General features: G+C 49.8%; 2 protein-coding genes across 18 annotated transcripts in view; one reads left to right on the forward strand and one right to left on the reverse strand.

Moving 5' to 3' along the window:
- GRHL2 (grainyhead like transcription factor 2) overlaps nucleotides 1-8,923 on the forward strand; it is a 155,842-nt gene extending 146,919 nt beyond the window's left edge. For 3 of the 4 annotated variants that reach the window (XM_019810127.2, XM_019810124.2, XM_019810132.2), the window contains exons 15-16: nucleotides 6,087-6,151; nucleotides 8,059-8,923. In XM_019810127.2, the coding sequence (XP_019665686.1) occupies nucleotides 6,087-6,151; nucleotides 8,059-8,173 (180 nt within the window). In that variant the 3' untranslated portion in view covers nucleotides 8,174-8,923. The remainder of the gene's footprint in view (nucleotides 1-6,086; nucleotides 6,152-8,058) is intronic. The other variant, XM_034668387.1, reaches the window with a different exon arrangement.
- Nucleotides 8,924-10,721: 1,798 nt separating this feature from the next.
- NCALD (neurocalcin delta) overlaps nucleotides 10,722-18,524 on the reverse strand; it is a 405,829-nt gene continuing 398,026 nt past the window's right edge. For 13 of the 14 annotated variants that reach the window (XM_034668391.1, XM_034668395.1, XM_034668399.1 and 10 more), the window contains one exon: nucleotides 17,807-17,944. In XM_034668391.1, coding sequence (XP_034524282.1) covers nucleotides 17,847-17,944 — 98 coding nt within the window. In that variant the 3' untranslated portion in view covers nucleotides 17,807-17,846. Of the gene's footprint in view, nucleotides 17,945-18,524 lie in introns of all 14 variants that reach the window. The other variant, XM_034668398.1, reaches the window with a different exon arrangement.

Consider the following 18,524-nt stretch of genomic DNA (forward strand, 5'->3'; position numbering starts at 1 on the left):
GTTATTTAATGACTGTAAGCCCCAGTTGCCCTCTCTGAGAAACAGGGCTCATAAAAGGACCTATTCCACTGTAACGATGGGAAGACTGAGCAAGTTCATAGATGCAGAGTGGTACACGCCTGCGAGGCACCCAGTAAGCCCTCAGTAAATGCTAGCTGCTGCCGCCACCGCTACTCCCAGCAGACCCTGGGCCAGACTGGAGTTGTGCGGGTTTTATGCAAATTGCCCAGTTCTGGCTGGGCAATTATCAATGGATGTGTGAGCCGAGGTGTTTTTCATGCTTTGGGACGCTGGGAGTCAAACCTCTGAAAAGACAAAGAATCAGAATCCCTTTTCTTTCAGAAGAGGGGAACCTACAGATATGAGTCTGGTGATATTGGGTAGAAAAATGTCCCTATTTTATTTTAAAAAGAAGTTCCAAATGACACCAACCAAAGTTAAAAAACCCAACTCTTTCAGACCAAGCAAGTCAGAATTTTTAGGTACAAATAACATGTACTCCAGGACTCCAGGCAGACAGCAAGTTCTTAGGTACGGAGTGTTTATCAGGGGTTTTTCCTTTTTTGCACCGTGCATGTCTTTGGTAGTGTGATGAAGTCTATGGACCTTTTCTGAATAATGTTTTTCAGTGTACAAAATAGAAAACACTGGATTACAAAGGAAACCAATTATATTGATAACATTGCTGTTGTAATAAAAAATGTTTACGATATAGGAATATATGTGCTCCTTTTGCATGCAGTAGCTATCATGATCTGTAGGCGGGCCTAGTAACTACTGTATGAAACTTCAATTTCAAAGTATGATGGATGCATGTAATTGATATTTCGAGATATCTGCAGTAATTCTATGATGTGAAAATATCTCTGATTTCCATTGGTAACAAAACACAGGCACTGCTAATATTACGGTATGTTCGTAACTAAAGGGAAGGCTAAATTAAAGTTGAGGGTTAGTGAAAATAAAGAGGTGAGCTTTCCCCACCCAAGTTCATGTGCGTACTCTTTGGGCATCTGCAGACCCCAGGTTAAGGAGCTCTGGCTTAGACCGGCCAGGAAGTGCGGAGGAAGTGGCAGCTCTAGAAATGAAGCCGAGGAGAGTTGCCCCTCCAGCATTCGTTCTGTGCAGCAGCACTGTTAGCGGAGTGGTTTTAGAACCCCAGGGACGGGGGAAGGTGGTGAGCTCACTCCTGAGGAATGGCCGTGGACACCTCTGTCCTCCTTCCTGCGTCCCTTCAGCAAGGCTCCAGGTGCAGAACCAGCTCAGGTCAGCATTTCTCTTTCGACTTGCATGTGCGGGTGTGGACACACCGGGAGACCTAACAAATAGTGTAGGTGCCAGGCATGGGAAGAAGAGAGAAAAGAGGTAGAAATTCTCCCAAAGGGAAACGGTATTGAACTTGGAGAGGAGTGACAACGTCGCTGTCAATCCTAACATTATTCAGAGTATCTCACTTGATTTGGAAAGTAGCATTAAGATGCTCAAAGACAGTTGCTCATATTAGAGTTTATTTAGATAGGTATAACAACATCTTCCCAAGCAGTTGCTAAGGCATTTGGCTGAGGAAGGGATGCTGAGCTGTTGTGCAGCCGGGGTTCTGTAGGAATCCAGTGGTCCCCCTTATTCCCAGTCTCGCTTGCCATGGTTCTACGTACCTGTGGTCAAACACAGTCCAGAAGCAGCCGATCTTCCTTCTGAGTTTCTTCAGAGGGTCAGCAGCCTAATGCCATGTCACAGTGCCTGCGTCATTCATGTCGCTTCATTTTGTCATGTAGGCATGTTATCATCGCACATATCAAAAAGAAGAGCACAGGATGTCAGCTATTTTGAGAGAGACCACATTCAATTAACTTTTATTACAGTAGAGGTTTTAATTACAGTAATAATTGTTCTATTTTTTATTAGTTATTGATCTCTTACTGTGCCTGATTTATAAATTAATCTTATAGGTATGTGTGTGTTAGGGGGAAACATGGTATATATAGGGTTTAGTACTATCTGAGGTTTCAGGCATCTGTTGGGGGTCTTGGAATGTAGCCCTCATGGATAAGGAGGGACTACTGTACTTCCAAAATAATTAAGCATTTCTGGAAACCTTACATTCTGTATTTGTAATTTTATTGAATGTTAATGTAATTTGGCTTATCTTTGCAGCCCAACACATGATAGATTCTCTGTAGGAGATGTGTGTGTTTATGTGTGTATGTGTGTGATGTGCAAAATATTAAATCTAGCATACCGGTTATATTCAGCTGTTCTTACTGACTTGTCTTAGACAACTCTGAAAGAGGTATGCTGAAGTCTCGCACCCTAATTGTTCTTTCAAGTTGGCCTTACCTCTGTCATTTATGCCGGAGGACTGTGCTGTTGGATGCAGACGCTGTAACGATTGCTAATCCTTTTCATGCCTTGTGCTTTTTATTATTACATAATATCCATTCCGACCTCATCAACCTTAACTCTTGCCTTGTCTCCCATGAGTCTCCTTGCTCCCATTCCCCTTCCGCTTGTGTTTGGGACAGGCCTCCAGCCCGTGCCTCTTTATTCATTGCATCCTGTTAAGTGTTTTTCTGCTAAACATCCAGCTGGTTCTCTTTGTTTCTCATCCTTCGTTTAACCTTTTTTTTACCCACTCTGACACTCTGACTTTCGATGGGAAAATGCAGTTCAATGGAAAAATGCAGTTCATCTCATTTGGTATAATGACTGATAGACTTGATTTTCTTCCTTCCGTGTGACTTTTTCTTCATTATTGATTTTACGCTCCACTTTCCTCTTCCTTTCTCTTTAGTTTGGCAGATATATTAACTTTTCTTCAAACTTATTCTCTGCTTTTCCTAAATTATTTCAGTCCCTCCTCCTTATTTCTCTATGATTTGAAAATAAAATTCCAGCTGTTTTTCTCAACAATGCTCTGTAGCTGCCCCCCCACGCTCCCGGGAATGAGGCTTTGGAGCCTTTGTTTTTCCCTCTCCTGCCACCTTCTCCTGCTAGCCCGAGGCGTGGGGTGCTCACCCCGCTGTCCCCACAAACTCCCGGCGGCTCTGTGTTGCTGAGATAGTGGGATGCTCTCACTCTAGCAAACGAGGAGGTTGTCCCCTTCATCATCTCCTTTTTACTTCGAGAATCTTTATGTAGCACTTAATCTGCATCTTCACCCCATCTCTGTAAACACACAGTTATATACAGACATGCAGCTGTGTATCTTTAGTTACAGATATACCAATATAATGTGGAGAATCTACGTAACGAGAGGGTGGATGTAGAGTTTTTATTTATTTAAGAATTCATTTATGGCACTACGCTAGTCGCTGGTTGTCTCTGCCCTTTGCCTGGCTGAAGTCTCCCTTCTGATGCATTTTGTGTGTAGATGATGTTTTTCTGTCCATATGTTCCTCCAGGGCGATATTTGGGTGAAATGCTCTCTGAACCCTTGCGTTTCATTGAGATCATTTTTTTTTCAGCCTGAGGCATAGCTTGGTGTACAGGATTCTTGGGGTGAAGTCCTTTTTTCAGTAGTCTGGAGGGGTTACCCCACCATCCTTTAGTTTCTAGGGTTACAGATGAGAAAACTGAAAGCCACGTTTGTTCTTCTGTTCTTTGGGGGGGGGTAACTTGTTCTGGGAGGTTCCAGAATGTTTTTATTGCCCTTTGGAGATCTGTCTCTTTTCAGAATGGCCAGATGCATGAGTATTTCCACACTGATCTCTCCTGGAATTCAGGACACCCCTCTTGTCCAAAAATATGGGTCTCTCTTCCATTATTTGCTTAATTATTTCCTCTTCTCCATCTGTTCCTTTTTCTCTATCTGGGACCCTGAAGATTGACACCTCGTAGCGCCTGCGTTTGTTCTTCAGATCTCTCTTTTCTCTTCTGTTTTTCCAATCTTTCATTCCATTCATGAGTTCCTCTGTGCTGTCTGCCTTTGCTCTGCACTTTGAAATTGGTTTTCTAATTGATCTTTCCAGATACCATGGGTTTGCTGTATTGACCACCAGTCCTTCAGTTCGCTTACTGAACTGTACAGTTTTTAGTTCAATAAGCATATCTTTAGATTGGAAGTTTGCACGTGTGCGCGATCTTCATGAGTGGTCTGTTCCGTTCTGTTCAAATGAATGCCTTCAACACAAGTGCTTCTATTTCCTTCACTGCCCCCGGGCCACATTATTTCACATCCTGGCCTCATTGCCGCTCAGCTGTGGTGGCAGGGGGCAGGCCCGTCAGTGATGGAGCGGTGCCCTCTCAGCCCTGGTCCAGCTGTTTTACTCTTCTGGGCTTATTCTCGGGGTGGGGAGTCCTTCCGTTGCAGGAGGAGGAATAAGGGGCAGGAATCTTGTGATTCTCTGTGCGATAAGCCCTTCCTGCATGTGCTCTAGGGCTCCTCAGCCCCTTCTTGGAGCCCCTGCTCCACTGCCCAGGCGTCCCCATCTCAGACCCCACCTGCCCCAGCTGGGTGTGAGCCCCACCAGCCTCTGGCCTCCGGAGAGCCTGGCGGACTGGATTTGGGACAGAGAAAGCATGAGAGGCATTTAGAATAGACTTTCCAGAATTCATCTCCAAACTATGATTACTTTATAAAAATGAATCACAATCATTGTAAGAAGGAAAAAAAAAACCACAGAATGGTACAAAGTAAAAAGTGAAAGGATCTCCTAGTTTCTGCCCATTCTTACAGGGTAGCCACTGTTAATAGCTTGGCAGGTCCTTCATGTATTTTCTATTTCTTTACATACTTATTTCTTTAAAAAGTACAGATGGGGTCACACTATTTGTACTGTTTCTCAGTTTGTTAGCTTTTTTCCCCTTAGTGTATTAAGGACTTTTTTCTCCCGTATAGACTTGCCACATTTTTTTAAGTGACTGATAGCTTTCAACTATGAAAATAACAAAACATGCTTAACGAATGGTTGTTATATACAGTTTTCTCTATTATGAACAGTGATGCTTTGACAAGCTTTGTGTACATCTGAGCATATTTCTGTAGGCCAGCTTCCTTACTAGATGTGGAATATGTGGGCCGAAGGGTATATATGCTTTTTGAATTTTAGTAGCTTCTTCCAAATTTCCCTCCAAAAAAGTTGAGCTTGTCGCTTTCCCGTCTATGGAATACGAGAGTTGATGTTTTTCATACTCTGCCTGACACTGTATTATCATTCTTTTAGTTTTTGTTCGTCTGATAACATAAAAGTAATGTCCTATTGTTGTTTTAATTTGAAATTTTAAAATGAGAAGTGAGGCGGTATGTTTTTTCATGTGCTTATTGTCCTCGTGTGTTTTCTCTCTGAATCACCACTTCACGCTGTGTTTTCTCTTCCCATCGGATTGTTGGCCTTTGTCTGGATCCGCAGTTCTTTCTTTCTAACTCAAGGAAGTTAGTTCCATGCTTGTCATTTGTGTGGTGAAAAGGTTTCATAGTATATTATTTATCTTTAGCTTTCTCTGCTGGTTTTTGCTCTACTGGTATTTGTAAATTCTCTGTTGTTTTATCAACCTTTTGACCTTTTTTCTTCAGGTTTCATATCTTTGTGGGAACCATCTTCTTTCCTTGGAAGATGATACCAGTACAAAGAACTTATACATTTATGGTTTCAGCCTTCACATGTAAATCTTTGACCTGAAATTTATTTTGATGTAAGAAGTGGATGGGGCGCCTGGTTAACTCAGTTGGTAGAGTGTGTGACTCTTGATCTTGGGGTCATGAGTTCAAACCCTACATTGGACACAGAGCTCACTAAAAAAGAAAAAAAAAAAGCAGTGGAGAAGGGCTCCAGCTTAACTTGTTGAATTTTTTTTCGACACGGCTACTTATTTAATCCAACATCTCAGTTTGAGTCCATCTTTTAGTGCTGACCTGAGATGAGACCTTCATCATAGATCACACAGCCACATGGCTGAATCTTCTGTTGAATGATTTAAGGTTTGTCCGAGGGAGAGCCTCGCACCTGGGGCGTACTGGGAGCCTGACTCCTGAGTGAAGGACACCGACACCCAGGAGAGTCTCCCAGAGAGTGAAATGGAGCTTTGCCTCCTGCCTCTGCTTGGCTCCCCTTCCACGCTCACCTGCCTTTCTGTTGCCGGTGTTACAGATATCCGAGAAATACGGGCTGCCTGTGGAGAAGATCACGAAGCTTTACAAGAAAAGCAAAAAAGGGTAAGAAAGAAACAGCTTAAACTGACTTCCAAATCAGATCAGTCTACATCGTGCCTTAAAAAAAAAAGATGGTGCCTACCTTTCGTTAGTTCTGTTGTCCACTTTCTATAAAAATTGTGTGTCGTCCTTACAAAGGATTGCTGAGCAGCTTGCCAAGTGAAGGCATTTTGAAGATCTTAGTAGGAGAGGGAGGGGAGGAGACGGTGCACTGTCGTGATGCCGGCTGAGACGTCCCGTTCCAACGACGGGATGAGCCGCTGGAATGGAGGCGTCCAGTGGTGGTGAGGACGCTGGGAAGAGGGGCCGAGAGCGGAGTTTACATAAAGAATCACGTGCTGCTCTTGGGATTGGTTTCAGAATGACAGAGCAGGAAGCGTTCAGGGTATGGAGAATTCTTTGGAGGTAATCATTAACAAAATGATCGAAATGATCATTGGACCTGCTTGTTCTCACTGTTAAGCACAATACCTCGTTTAGTGGGTGTTCAGTAGGTTCTGGGGCCCCTGCAAGGGCGTCGTAGGCACTGTGCTGCTATTCCTCCCCCAGCTACCATCTCCAGCCCCCCTGGGCTTCCTGTGCCTGAGGTTCTAAGAGTAGAGGCTGTTGGAGCCGGATTTCGTTCCAGGAGAGGGTTTCTGCTGAGTCAGCTTCTGCAGCTACTTTCCCACAACATGAAGAAAATGGGTCTTTAAACTCTTCTCTGAGCCTCCCTCATAAAAGAAATTGATTATCTGAGATGCTCAGTGATGGATCTCCTGGTAGATGGGGAGTCAAATGGGAAACCTTTTCCGCTGGAGGCCTGGTTGGCAGGCTCACTTAAATCCATGTGACAATTTTCTCCACGGTCAGTGCAATAGGCTGAGTGTCTTCCTTTGATGGTGCGATTTGGGTGGGGTCCGGAGGTCTGGCTGCCGAGCTGAAGTCCTCGGTGCAGACGTGCATGCCAGTGGTGATAACGTTTCACTCCCATCGAGCACCGTGCTGGGCCTGCAGTAAATACATTACTCTTTACAACAGCTCTAGAGCAGGGTGGTTTTTCTTATTTTTACAGAAGAATAAACTGAGGCTCTAAAAGGCCAACAAACTTGCCAGATGACACATAGCTGTCCAGTGCGTCAGTTCTCCAGTGGCAAGCTGAGATCTGTCTGATTTCCAAGTCAGGGCCAGACCCTGGAGGTTGTTGATTCTCTTAAAACGAAATCCACTTGGGATCGTTGCCTGAGGAGTAGGTCACGTGTGGTGAAGCGCGAGCTTCGGCGTGAGGCAAAGCTGTTTCCGGTCGAGCTCACCCATGCATCCACGGGACGGACCTGGGAGCTGAGTGCGCTTCTCTGCCCTCAGTTTTCTCATTTGCAAAGTGGCGATGGTCACACCTGCCTTCAAGGCTGCTCCGAAGATGAAAGACAAGGTGTCTGCAGCACCAAATCGAATTACATGCTCGGCGAGGGGTAGCCACACGCTTTGAGTTTCCTCTTCCTCTGTCTTTGGAGTACTTTCGTGACGTGCACTTTCAAAAGGCAGTAGGGTGTAATGAAAACAGTTAGGGGCCTGGTTAGGACCTGGTTCTGTCAAGAGCTACATCTGTGATTTCAGGCTCACCTCTCTGGGCCACAGCTTACCAATCTCTAAAGCAAGGGGGAATGATCTCTGAAGACCCGTTAATAAGGAGTCACGAGTTTAGTTCTGACAAATCAAGGCTTTGTTTTCCTCAGACTGGTTTCTGGGGAAAGAAAATATGAGGGTCTTCTTTTCCTGCCTTATCTCCTCTCTCCTCCATCCTTCCCACTTCCCAGCCTCCCTTGCCAAAGAATGGCTAAGGGACCCCCGCCCAGCCTGGAGTCTGCCCTCACGCGCCGCTCGTTGTTGACGGCACCTTTGTTTCTTCCCCCCACCCCGCTCCCTGGCAGCATCTTGGTGAACATGGACGACAACATCATTGAGCACTACTCGAATGAGGACACCTTCATCCTCAACATGGAGAGCATGGTGGAAGGCTTCAAGATCACACTCATGGAAATCTGAGCCCTGCTCTTAGCATCCACTCGGCAGGGGTCTCGGTGCCTTCCTCCGCAGCAGAGATGGAGGCCCGGGCCCGGAACCCGGACACCCGCTCCCCCACCTCACAACCACTGTTACAGACTGTGCTGGGAGCTGGGCGAGGCCTGGAGCCCCGTTCCTTACCAGCGTGTTTGGCCCACGCACTGGCTCCGACTGGAGCCGAAGCCTGAGCCCCTCCAGAGGGTGTGCTGGGCCTGCCACACACTTATTTATTGTCCACCTTGCTCTGGAGCCGGGGTCCAGGCCCACTAGGATGCTGCTGGACACCGCTGGCCCCAGATGAGACCGTCCGGAGCCCTCCCCTTCCAAGGGAAACACAGCCAATCCGTTCGCCCCGAAGAGCCTGAGAAGGTCTGGCTCCTCTGCTGCCCTTCTGCTTCTGCTGCGGGCCGGACCACACGGGCTGCTGCCGCCGCAACAGTCAGGGGGCCTGAGGTGGACACCACTTCGCGGTCAGAAACCTTCAGGGGGGCTAAACACCTCCCGGGGTTTCCAGCAAGTGGCCACCAGGCCTTGTACAGGAAGGCGTTCAGCTCCCATGTACTTAGTAACCCAGAAGGGCCGCCTGGCTGTCATGTACATAGTGTTTATAATATCGCAATAATATATTTTACCTGTGCTGTGTGGGCATGTTTACTGCCGCTGGCCTAGGGGAGGCAGAGCCGAGACTCCGCTTTCCGCGAGAGGGCCGCCTCTGTGCTGTGCGGGGGGGTGGGGGGGGGAGATGGCCCTCGGGGCATCAGGGACCTCCGGGGGTGCCGAGGACGCTCTGGGGCCGCCGCACTTGTGTTCCCGTGATGCCCGGCCTGTCCCTCTGAGCGGTCTGGTCAGTGGGAAAGGTCAGAGTGCATGAGGCCCCGGCTCCTCCAGCTGCGGGGAGCTTGGCGGAGAGACTGCGGGCGCTGTGCTGGGGCCCACTGCAGAACTCCGTGGCGATCATGAGCACCTGGCCAAGGTGGAGCGCCCCACAGGTTACAAGTGCTTCCTTCATCTCACGTGGCTCCCTTAGAAGCCCGACTGCAGTTCTGTGAGCCGTGCCAACAGCTTAGCTTCGAATCCACAGGCCAGGGCTGCTTCCTGCAGCCGCCTCTGCTCTGGGCTGCCCGATGGGGGGGCAGAGGGGTAGAGGAAGCGCTTCTGCAGGCAGCCTCCCGAGGAGGACTGGGAGAGAGAAGGTCTTGTCCTCCCATCCCACACATGCCCTGGGACACAAAGAGGAGAAAACACGCTTCCCTAAACAATCATGAGATGATGAGCTGTTCTGGGCTGCTGTCCTCTTTGAAGGGACAGGTAGGTGGTCTCGGGGTTTGGGTTCACCCTTGTGAGTTGAAGCACTAGCCTTTTGGTGGCCAGACATGTCCTCCACCCAAGGTCCTGCACTAGGACAGGTTCTGTGTATGGGCCTCGATTTGTTTGTGAAGCACTTTGACGTCTTATTTGGGGGGCTCTCTCTCCAAGGCCTCCCTGCTCCCCACGCCACGTGCCCCGGAGGCCCAGAGCAGGACGGGAGGGCTGCTTCCAGCCCAGCTGCTTCTCCTTGAGACCGCAGAGGATTTGAGTGGGACGGAGAGCAGGGGCTGCACCTGGGGAGAAGTCGGGCTGGCGGTGAGGGGGCACCTTTCCGTGTGTCTTCCGGACACCTTACCCCTTCCCGTGGTGCCAAAGGTTTGCATCCTGGATTCAGTTCTGCTCCAGCCTGTGCCCTCCTCCCCCACTCTGACTGCCATGCCCTGGACCAGCAGCTTGGGGACCCTCCTGGGTACTGATGCGGCTCTGTTCTGTGATGGACAAATTCAGTGTTGGAAATATATGATGTACTATGCACTTCCCATGCTCCTTGCCTCAGGGGTGGGTTGAAGCGTGATTGGTGGACAAAATGGCAAATACAACTGGGCTGGGGCATAGACTCCAGAGTAGGGAAAAGAAAATAATCTAGGGCAGTGTGACACAGGTTACCCTACCCTTCTTTCTCTAGCCTCTGTGGGAAAATGTTTGCTGGTCCTGCCCTAGGCAGAGACTGAATGGGAGACACGTTTGCATTTGTTTCCGGTCCCCTGAGCGATCACTGTGGTGACCCCTACCTACCAGAACAAAGAATGTGAGGCCAGTGCCAGCAGGGGTGGCGCAGAGAGCATCACCTCCCATCTGATCTGCCCCCACCCTTTCCCCTCTGCATCCTCACAGTGCCCGTGGCTTAGCGTGGACATGTCCTCCACTGTGAATGCCAGCAGAGCTTCAATGAGCACAACTTTCTGAACAGAAACACTCTAGAAAGATAGGAAAAACTGCCTCCTCTTCTTTTGTCCCTCAAATTAATCACACTCAAATAAATATGCTTTTTTAAAAAAAAATCCATGTAGGATGGAGGACACATAAAACAAGTATTTTTTGTATATATACCCAAGTTGCTTAGACTTAACAGGTGTTTGGAAATTGGGACCAACAGAAAAATACAGTCAGATGTCATCTTGGACTTGGATCCTAAAAGACTAAGTCCAGAAACTTAGGATGCATGAAATGATTCAAACATTTATTTTCCTTCTTATTTAAAATTAGGAAAATACAACAGAACCAGAGGGTTTGTGCCAAATTCTGTGAAAGGCCCTTTCTTAAAAACAAGCAAGGGAGTTGATGGATGGACAATTTTTGCTCTCATGTTTAAAAAAAAAAAAAGGCAAATGTAACTTAATAGTTTTGTAAATGGGAGAGGGGGAATCTATAAACTATAAATACAGTTATTTTATTTTTTGTACATTTTTAAAAAGAAAAAAATAAATATTCATAACGTCAGAGTAAATGACAGTGTCTGGTGCTTGTGTTGGGGCTTTTCGCCTTGTTGGAAGGAAGCTTCAGTGTGGCCTTGGGAAGATTCTAGGCTCCCCCGGGGCACCTTCGGGTCCTAGGCTTCAACACAGCAGGCGTGTCTTCATCCTGTGGATTTTGCTCCACCGCAAGGTTACATGGGAAGAGAGCTGAAGAAATCAAGAGGCCTTCCGTGTGGCAGTGACGGGCCACCAGAGTGGTTATTCTTGGCCACCTCAGGGCAGGGAGTAGGTTCTGTGCGCACGCTTTTACCTTCCTCACTCCCAGTTCACTCACCCCCACTTGAGTTATCACAAGAACATGGCGGCTCTTCAGTTCATCTGTACCAGCCTCTGAAAGCACGTGGCTAAACTGCAGTCATACCGTGACGGTCTCTGGCCCGCTGCTGCCCCACCGAGCCGCCATGCTCTTCAGCCGTGGTCCGCCAGAGAGCCCCTCCGCTCCCAACCAGCAGCGTTCTACATCCTCCCGCACCTCACACTGTCCATGTCCACGGCTTCCGAATCTTGGTTAAAAATTTGCCTCAAGGACGTCTTCTCTGACAACTTTAACCCCAGTAGCGCCCCCAGCAGCTTCGATGCCTGGACGAGGGCAGGGAAGAGGAGGCGGGGTGGGGAGATGATGGAGGAGGGATCACGGGATTAGCAATGGGCTACAAGGCCTGTTTGCCACACTCCATGTTCTGCAGCCTCCATGGGCATTCGAGTGGACCCACAGGCCTGAGTAGGTCCTGCAGAAGCTGCAGCTGGCCTCCACATCTGCCCTGAGGTTGTCCCTCCTGTGGCCTGTGGCCGCCAAGGCTCTGCTGTTAATGAACTCTGCTGGCCGTGTGTGCCACCCCACCCTCCACCTCCTGGTGAGGGACTCAGGTCAGGTGGGTGAGGATTACCGGTGGTCAGGGCCACAGGGTCCAGTCCTGGCTCTTGCCTGCCACTGTCTGTGCTAATTCAGTCCAGTTACTGTGGTCCAGGCGCTATGGCCCAGGCTGGAGACAAAGAGGCAGGTTGGACACAGTCCGCCCTTTGAGGCAGGGATGTATGTGCAAAGTGAGGGTGGCCTGGTGTCTTTAGTACAATAATAAAGGGTCACCCTGGGAGAGCCAGAGCTCTGTCATCACCCCAGATCTAAGGCACACAACTCCTACCCTTAACCCTTCTCGTACAACATGAGAAATCACCAATGTGAATCTCGCTTTGAGAAGGCTGCCTACTCGAGTGTCTGAGCCCATATATCTGAGGGTCAATGGGAATGGGGAGGGGATGGCCACTGTGTCAGTTCAGGTCCTCCAAGAAGCAGAAGCCAAGATGGGATTAGACATTCAAGAGATTTATTGGGGGAATTCATGTGAATGATGAAGGGGAAATAAGCAGGGGGAGACAGGGAAAGCATGTGGACTAACCCCTGTGAAAGGAAGGAAGGGAGGAAGCTTGGGCAGGAGGAGCCTCAGACTGCCTCAGCCAGGCCCCCCAGAGTCTCCTCGAGTGAGGGTCACCCGCAGGAAGAATCCCATGTGGGGCAAGAATGGCTCAGTTCTGATACCCCCACCACGCGCAGTCACTGACGCCCCGGAGAGCTCGGCCTCAGAGTAAATGCCGAGGTGGCTCCAAAGATTGCAGCTGGAGCCTGTCAATCAGCTGGCTGCGCTTCCAGCAGCAGGGTCTCAAAAGGGAAGATCTGAACACCCCGCTTTAGTGACCGCAAAGGTCTAAAAGTTCTCCAATAGAAGTTCACTGGGGCTCTACTCTTACAAGTAAACATTCCCTGAATGGGTTTTCTGCTCTACCACCTTAAGCTGTTACACCTTTTGTCCTCAGGGTCCTTCATCCCTACACTTTTCTGAGCTCTGCTAAAGGGGTGCATGAGTTAATTTTGGAGACTCTGGAATTCTGGGAAACAGTGGGGGGGCTTCTGATCAGCCAGAAGTGGCAAAAGAGAGGGGATGTTGAAAGGGCACTAAAGACAAATGTTACCGGCTTGTTTCCTGCGTAGCAAACACCTCTCGCGCACCACTCAGGAAAGAGCTTGCTTTCTGCTCCGCTGTAGCGACAGATGTAGATTGCTTTGTGATTGGATTCAGGGTGCTGGACAGGACTTACCAGCTCGAGCGTGAGCTTGGCCTCCTACTTTCTTGCTAATAACTCCTGCCCACCCCCCAGCATGCACACACCGCCAGGACTTGGTGTGGTGCTGGGTCACCACTGAACACTCCGTGCGAGCACAGTAAAGTGGCTGAATACTGGTATTGGAAAGATACATTTTCTGAGTCTGTCCATCTGTCTACATGTGTATGATGGTAGAAGCTGTGAGTATTTAATAAGGGTTGGCAGGCTGCACTACCCAGAAGTTTGAAGTATTGTGACCATCCCTTCTAGAGAACACTTACAATGCCATCTATTTCCTGGAATAGTGCTGAGAAAAGAAGTCATGAAATAAGCCTCTGGAAGGCCCTTCTCCCCCCCCCGAGCTGCCCTGGGGGGTTAGCTCTACACCGTGGAATGTTCTCCGAATGACCGTCGTTTGTAAGCCCAGGGATGTCTGGGACCACGCACGACACATTCGCTCCCAGTGCGGCAAGTATCCAGGACCTAAGTCATTGTCAGCGTTCCAGCGGAGAGAAACCTGTCTGAAATGAAGGTACCATCAGTTAGACCCTTGGCCTGAGCATTTTTCACTCTGCAACACCTTTGTATTTTAGGTGGATTTAGCTGATACTCCACTGCCTCGGAAAATACAGGTCTCTATGTTCTTTCTCTTATCTCTTCAGCCACCTCAAAAAACAAAATTTCAGCAGAGTGCTGGGCATACCCAGGCCAAGAGAGGCATGTGTGAAGTATCTCCGTTTCTTGCCAAGACAGTTCTCGTGCTCTCTCTACCTCGACTTCGGGAAACACTCAGATTCCCCCTCACCCAGTGCGCCCCTCCGTGCCTGGACTGGGCTGTGAGGGGATCCGGCGGGGGGCGGGGTATTAGGACAATGCCCTGAAAATAGGAGCCTCAGTGTTGGAAATCTGCCAGAAATTGCCAGGTTGGCCTCCAGCAGGTGCAGGAATGCGGCTCCTGATCAGGTTGGCGGCCGCCAGCCACCTCACCGTCGGTGCCGGGGATGACAGGGTGTCCATGTTCAGGACTCCGGAGTGTCCCCTGCTGGTCCGTAGGGACAAATTGTGAAGCAAAGACAGAAGCCCCGCAGGCCACCTCAGTTCCTACAGGAGATCTAGTCGGCCCACGAGTCACCTGCTGTAGCGGACGCTCAGTCCCTTTTCTCTAGATTAACGGGATTCTGTGCTGGAGGTGGGGCCAATGACAACGACAGAAAAACAAACAACAAAACCACAACGCTCATGTGAATTCGCTCTGAGGGTGTGGAGTCTGCGTCGCGTCATCTTTTCTACCCACCCTAACCCGAAGCCTCACCTAACTCTTCACCAGACTGAGACGGGAGAAGAGCGTGTTCATTTGTCACTGAGAGGAAGTCGCCCTCCATCGCTCCTCGTGCTCGGACTAGAGTCCGCAGCTCCAGTCGTGAGGCAGGAGGGGCGGTGAGAAGAAAGCGCGGGCCGAGAAGTACGTGAGCGGAGGGCCGTGAGGAGGCCCACGCCGACCAAGGCGCGATCGGACAGGGCTGTGGGCTCGGCGCCTGCCCGGCCTCCCCTCCGAGCTCGGGCTCCCGCGTCTCTGGGCGGGCGGCACCCGGGCCCTCCTCGCTCAGGCAGATTCAGCCGGGCCGGCGGTTTAGGCCCCAAACCCTCACGTCCCAGACAATCATGCCAGGCTCGAGCGGCACGAGGTCATGACACAGGGAACGCTCCGTAAGCTGGGCTCTGCAAAGACAGACGTGCTCCTGGAACAGCACGGCTCTGAACTACGCGGGTGCGCTTCCATGTAGATTTTTCTCAGTAAATACAGGATAGTCCTGTATCCGCATTTTCTCTTCCTCGTGGCTTTCTTAATAACTTTCTTGTGTCTGGCTTGCTTTATGGTAAGAATACAGTGTATAATACACCCAGCATACAAAACAGGCGTTAACCGACTGTTTATGTTATCAGTAAGGCTTCTGGTCAACAGTAGCTTTTGGTAGTTAAATTCTGGGGAATCGAAAGTTATATGTGGATGTTTGCACAGGGGGTCTGCACCCCAAACCCTCTCATCGTTCCAGGGTTGTGTATATTATTAAATCCATTTGTGGAAAGGGTCCCCTGGGACATATAAAAGGGATGGAACTGCACCCCTTCCCCACCCTAAGCAAGGGTATGAACAGTCGGCCACTCTGTGTTGTCCTTCAAGTCATAAGCCACTTTATTCCAGTCCCTTGAACATCACAGACTGGCTTGATTTCAGACAGAACAGACTCCATTTCCAGAGGTCCCGCACCACAGCAATGACAATGAACAGCCCGGCACAGGAATGACCTAAACCTTTAGTCATTCAGCCTTCTGGGTGCTGCAGAGTCCCTTGGCCAAATGTAAGTGCATTGGATTAGACATACAAAGCCCTTCCTGGGAAGGAGTAGAAGGAAAAAAACAACCATCGAGAAAATACAGACAGGGTCGGTGGCAGGCCAGGACAAGACTATTTGCATACATCCCAGGCATGTCGGCACTCATTAGCTGTGTGTCTGGCTCTGTTTTCCCTCCTAAACAGCTGGAGCCCCTCTTCCTTGCTCCTCACTCCAGTTTTCAGTTCTGGGGAACTGGGTGAGTCTGGCTCAACAAGATATCCTGACCGAGGGTAGAGCTCAGGTGGGCTTGCCCCGACATTAACTGACTCACCTTCTAAGGAGAACCAAAAGGGGGAATTAGGTCTTCAGTCCAGAGCTTGGGGGGGGGGGCAGGGGGATGCACTTCCTGAACGTGACCAGGGCCTCTGCTGGGCCCCTCGTTCACTGTGCCCTCTGCCTCTTAGTTTAATTCCCTAGTTTTCAAACCCAGATCTTACCACTCGGCCATGGCAAGTCTTAGGAGAGACCCACTGTGAGGAACGGACACTCAGAGGAAGATGAAGAGGATTTTACCATGTCTAGGTCTCCAAATTTCATCCTGCAAAGTTGGTTCATTTTGGTCAACCATACAAATTCGGATTTTTGCAACCAATTAAAAGGGACTCAAGTAATACAGAAGAATCTGGAGTTAGAATGGCTCAGCATCATCTTCCTCATGGTTCTGTTTGTCTTTCTGTGAGTCATGGCCTATAGGAAGTAGCTTGGCTGCAGATAAACCCACTAGGGACCTCTCTGCCTCCTGTCGGGGCAGGTCCTCCCGTCTACGTCCTTGAGTGTTTGGACTTCCCCAGGCCTACTGCTTGTGAAAATATGACTGGCTTATTTGTGATCAGCATTTTTTTCTCTTAACTTTCAATTCCAATTAGTGTATGTGAGGTCACCAGACCAAAGAGTGACTCAAATTTCCACTGTCACGTCTGAAAATAGAAATCAGCATTCAAAGAACACAGTGATGGAAAATATTTACGGATTCCCCACAGTGGGCCCTGGGAAGCACAGCCGCCCGGGCCGTGCCTTCTTCACGACCAGTCAGCTGACTGCCCGACCTTGGACTCTTTGAAGGGCCACCGGGGACATGAAAAGGTCAACATTGCAGCTATGGCTCCCTAACCATAATGTGGATTAAACCATTGGGAAGTCCCAAGAAATTTGTGGTATTCCTTTTTTTCCGGGTCGACAGAATATTGATCTGCTCAGAAAAGCACCTTACGTGGTGCTGCTGGGCGGAGTGGGCCGCCCAGCGCCTCCCATCTCCCAGGAAGATTAGTCTTCTGGTGCTCCGACGGACGTGTCCCACGTCGGCCTGGCCTGCTGCTGTCCTCCAGGCACTGCCGCTCTGGGAGTGCATTCAAAATGAAGGTTGGGCCCTAGTCATGGTGACTTTGCACTTCTCTGGAATATGCGAAATATACCTGTTGACTGATGCATTTGTGCCAAGACAGATACGACTTTAAAACAAGACACAGACATTCATCATAGTTGGCTTACTTCACATTAAGCTACTAAAACAGTCTCCTGTAGCAAGATTGTATTAGTGCTCACTAAACATGCATTTCATTTAAACAAGGCAAAACACTTAATTTGGTCTGCAATACCCAATATTTTATATACAGCTGTCTTTTTTTTTTAATCACAATAGGCAACAAGATGGGTCTAGGTTTGTTATATAAGTTACCATTTGTGTTTAATTTCCAAAGAAACTCATCTTAGCTCAACTAGTGTAAACGTGTGAAGAAACAGCTGAGCCCTCTTTTTCCTCTTCTCTCTGAATCGACCTTGAAATGTTCACAGCTTAGACACTACAGCCTGCTGGGGAAGAGGGTGGAGTGGAGGCCTCCGGGCCCCTTTCCGAGCCTGGCCCGGGAGGGTCCCTTGTCCTTGGGAACCCGGAGGGCGGAGGGCGCGTGTGGCTCCAGACCCAGGTGGGGAGTTCTGTGTTTCAAACAAGCCCCTGGAGGCTTGCCACAGAATCCTGGGACTGGACTGTTTTCCCTTCTCTTGCCTCCCCGAGTCTTCAGTTTGAGAACAGAGATACTGGAAGCAGAAGCAAAATAACAATGAGAACGATGGGAAATCATAGAACAGCGAACACCGTGGAGTCTGTGCCCGACAGCACTGCCCATGCTCCCTGCAAGCGCGCTGGGGCTCTGCGCATTCCCACCACAGAGGAAGCTGAGGGCGGCACGGGGAACGTGCGTCTGAGCGCACCGGGGACAGCATCACCGTCAATATTGTTTGGCAAAAAAAAAAAAAAAACGTTAAAAAGAAAGGTCGAAAGGGAACACAAGCAGCTCTACGATCCGTGGGGTGCGGCGCTCAGAACTGGCCGGCACTGCTGGGGTCACACTGCAGGAGGCGCACAATGGACGGGTCGCTCTTGGCCCCTCGGATGAACTCCTCCAGGGACAGTTTTCCTAGAAAGCAAGAGGACAGGTGAGCGGGGGCTGGTGGCAGCTGCGTGGAAGTCTACAGACGGTGGCAGCGACCGCTCACCTTCTCCCCTGCGCCTTCCCCTGTGAGATCCGCGGCCCAGCAGGTACCTAGGACAGCTTGAGGCTTCTGGAGCCCCCCACTGACAGGGGGGCTGGTGGCTGCGACAGGCTCCCCGGAGGGGGGAGGGGCGGTTCTCACTCGGTATTTGTAGAACAGATAGCTGGTCTTTTTAAGAGAGCAGGCGGCACTCCTGAGGCACCAAGGCCATCATGGGGTTCCCGGTGTCCCCAGAGCCTTCTGGCCTCCATGGGGTGGCCAGCTGCAAGAGTCCCTCTCCCTGCATGTGAGCAGAGGGGCCCACACAGATGTCTGGGGGGAGCACAGCCAGGTGAGGGGGCTACCCCTCCCTCCAAAGTAAGAAGAAAGGGGTGCCCTCGGGTCCCTGGGATCAATCAGAACAGGCTGGAGGAGGGAGACTTGGCCCCCTGGGATCCCACTTTCATCTTTGTGTCCCTTTCCTTCCTGAGTAAGCTGGAATATGTACTGATTTCCCTTCTGGAA

The sequence above is a fragment of the Ailuropoda melanoleuca genome, chromosome 9 (genome assembly GCF_002007445.2).
Source record: "Ailuropoda melanoleuca isolate Jingjing chromosome 9, ASM200744v2, whole genome shotgun sequence".
Taxonomy (NCBI): Eukaryota; Metazoa; Chordata; class Mammalia; order Carnivora; family Ursidae; genus Ailuropoda; species Ailuropoda melanoleuca.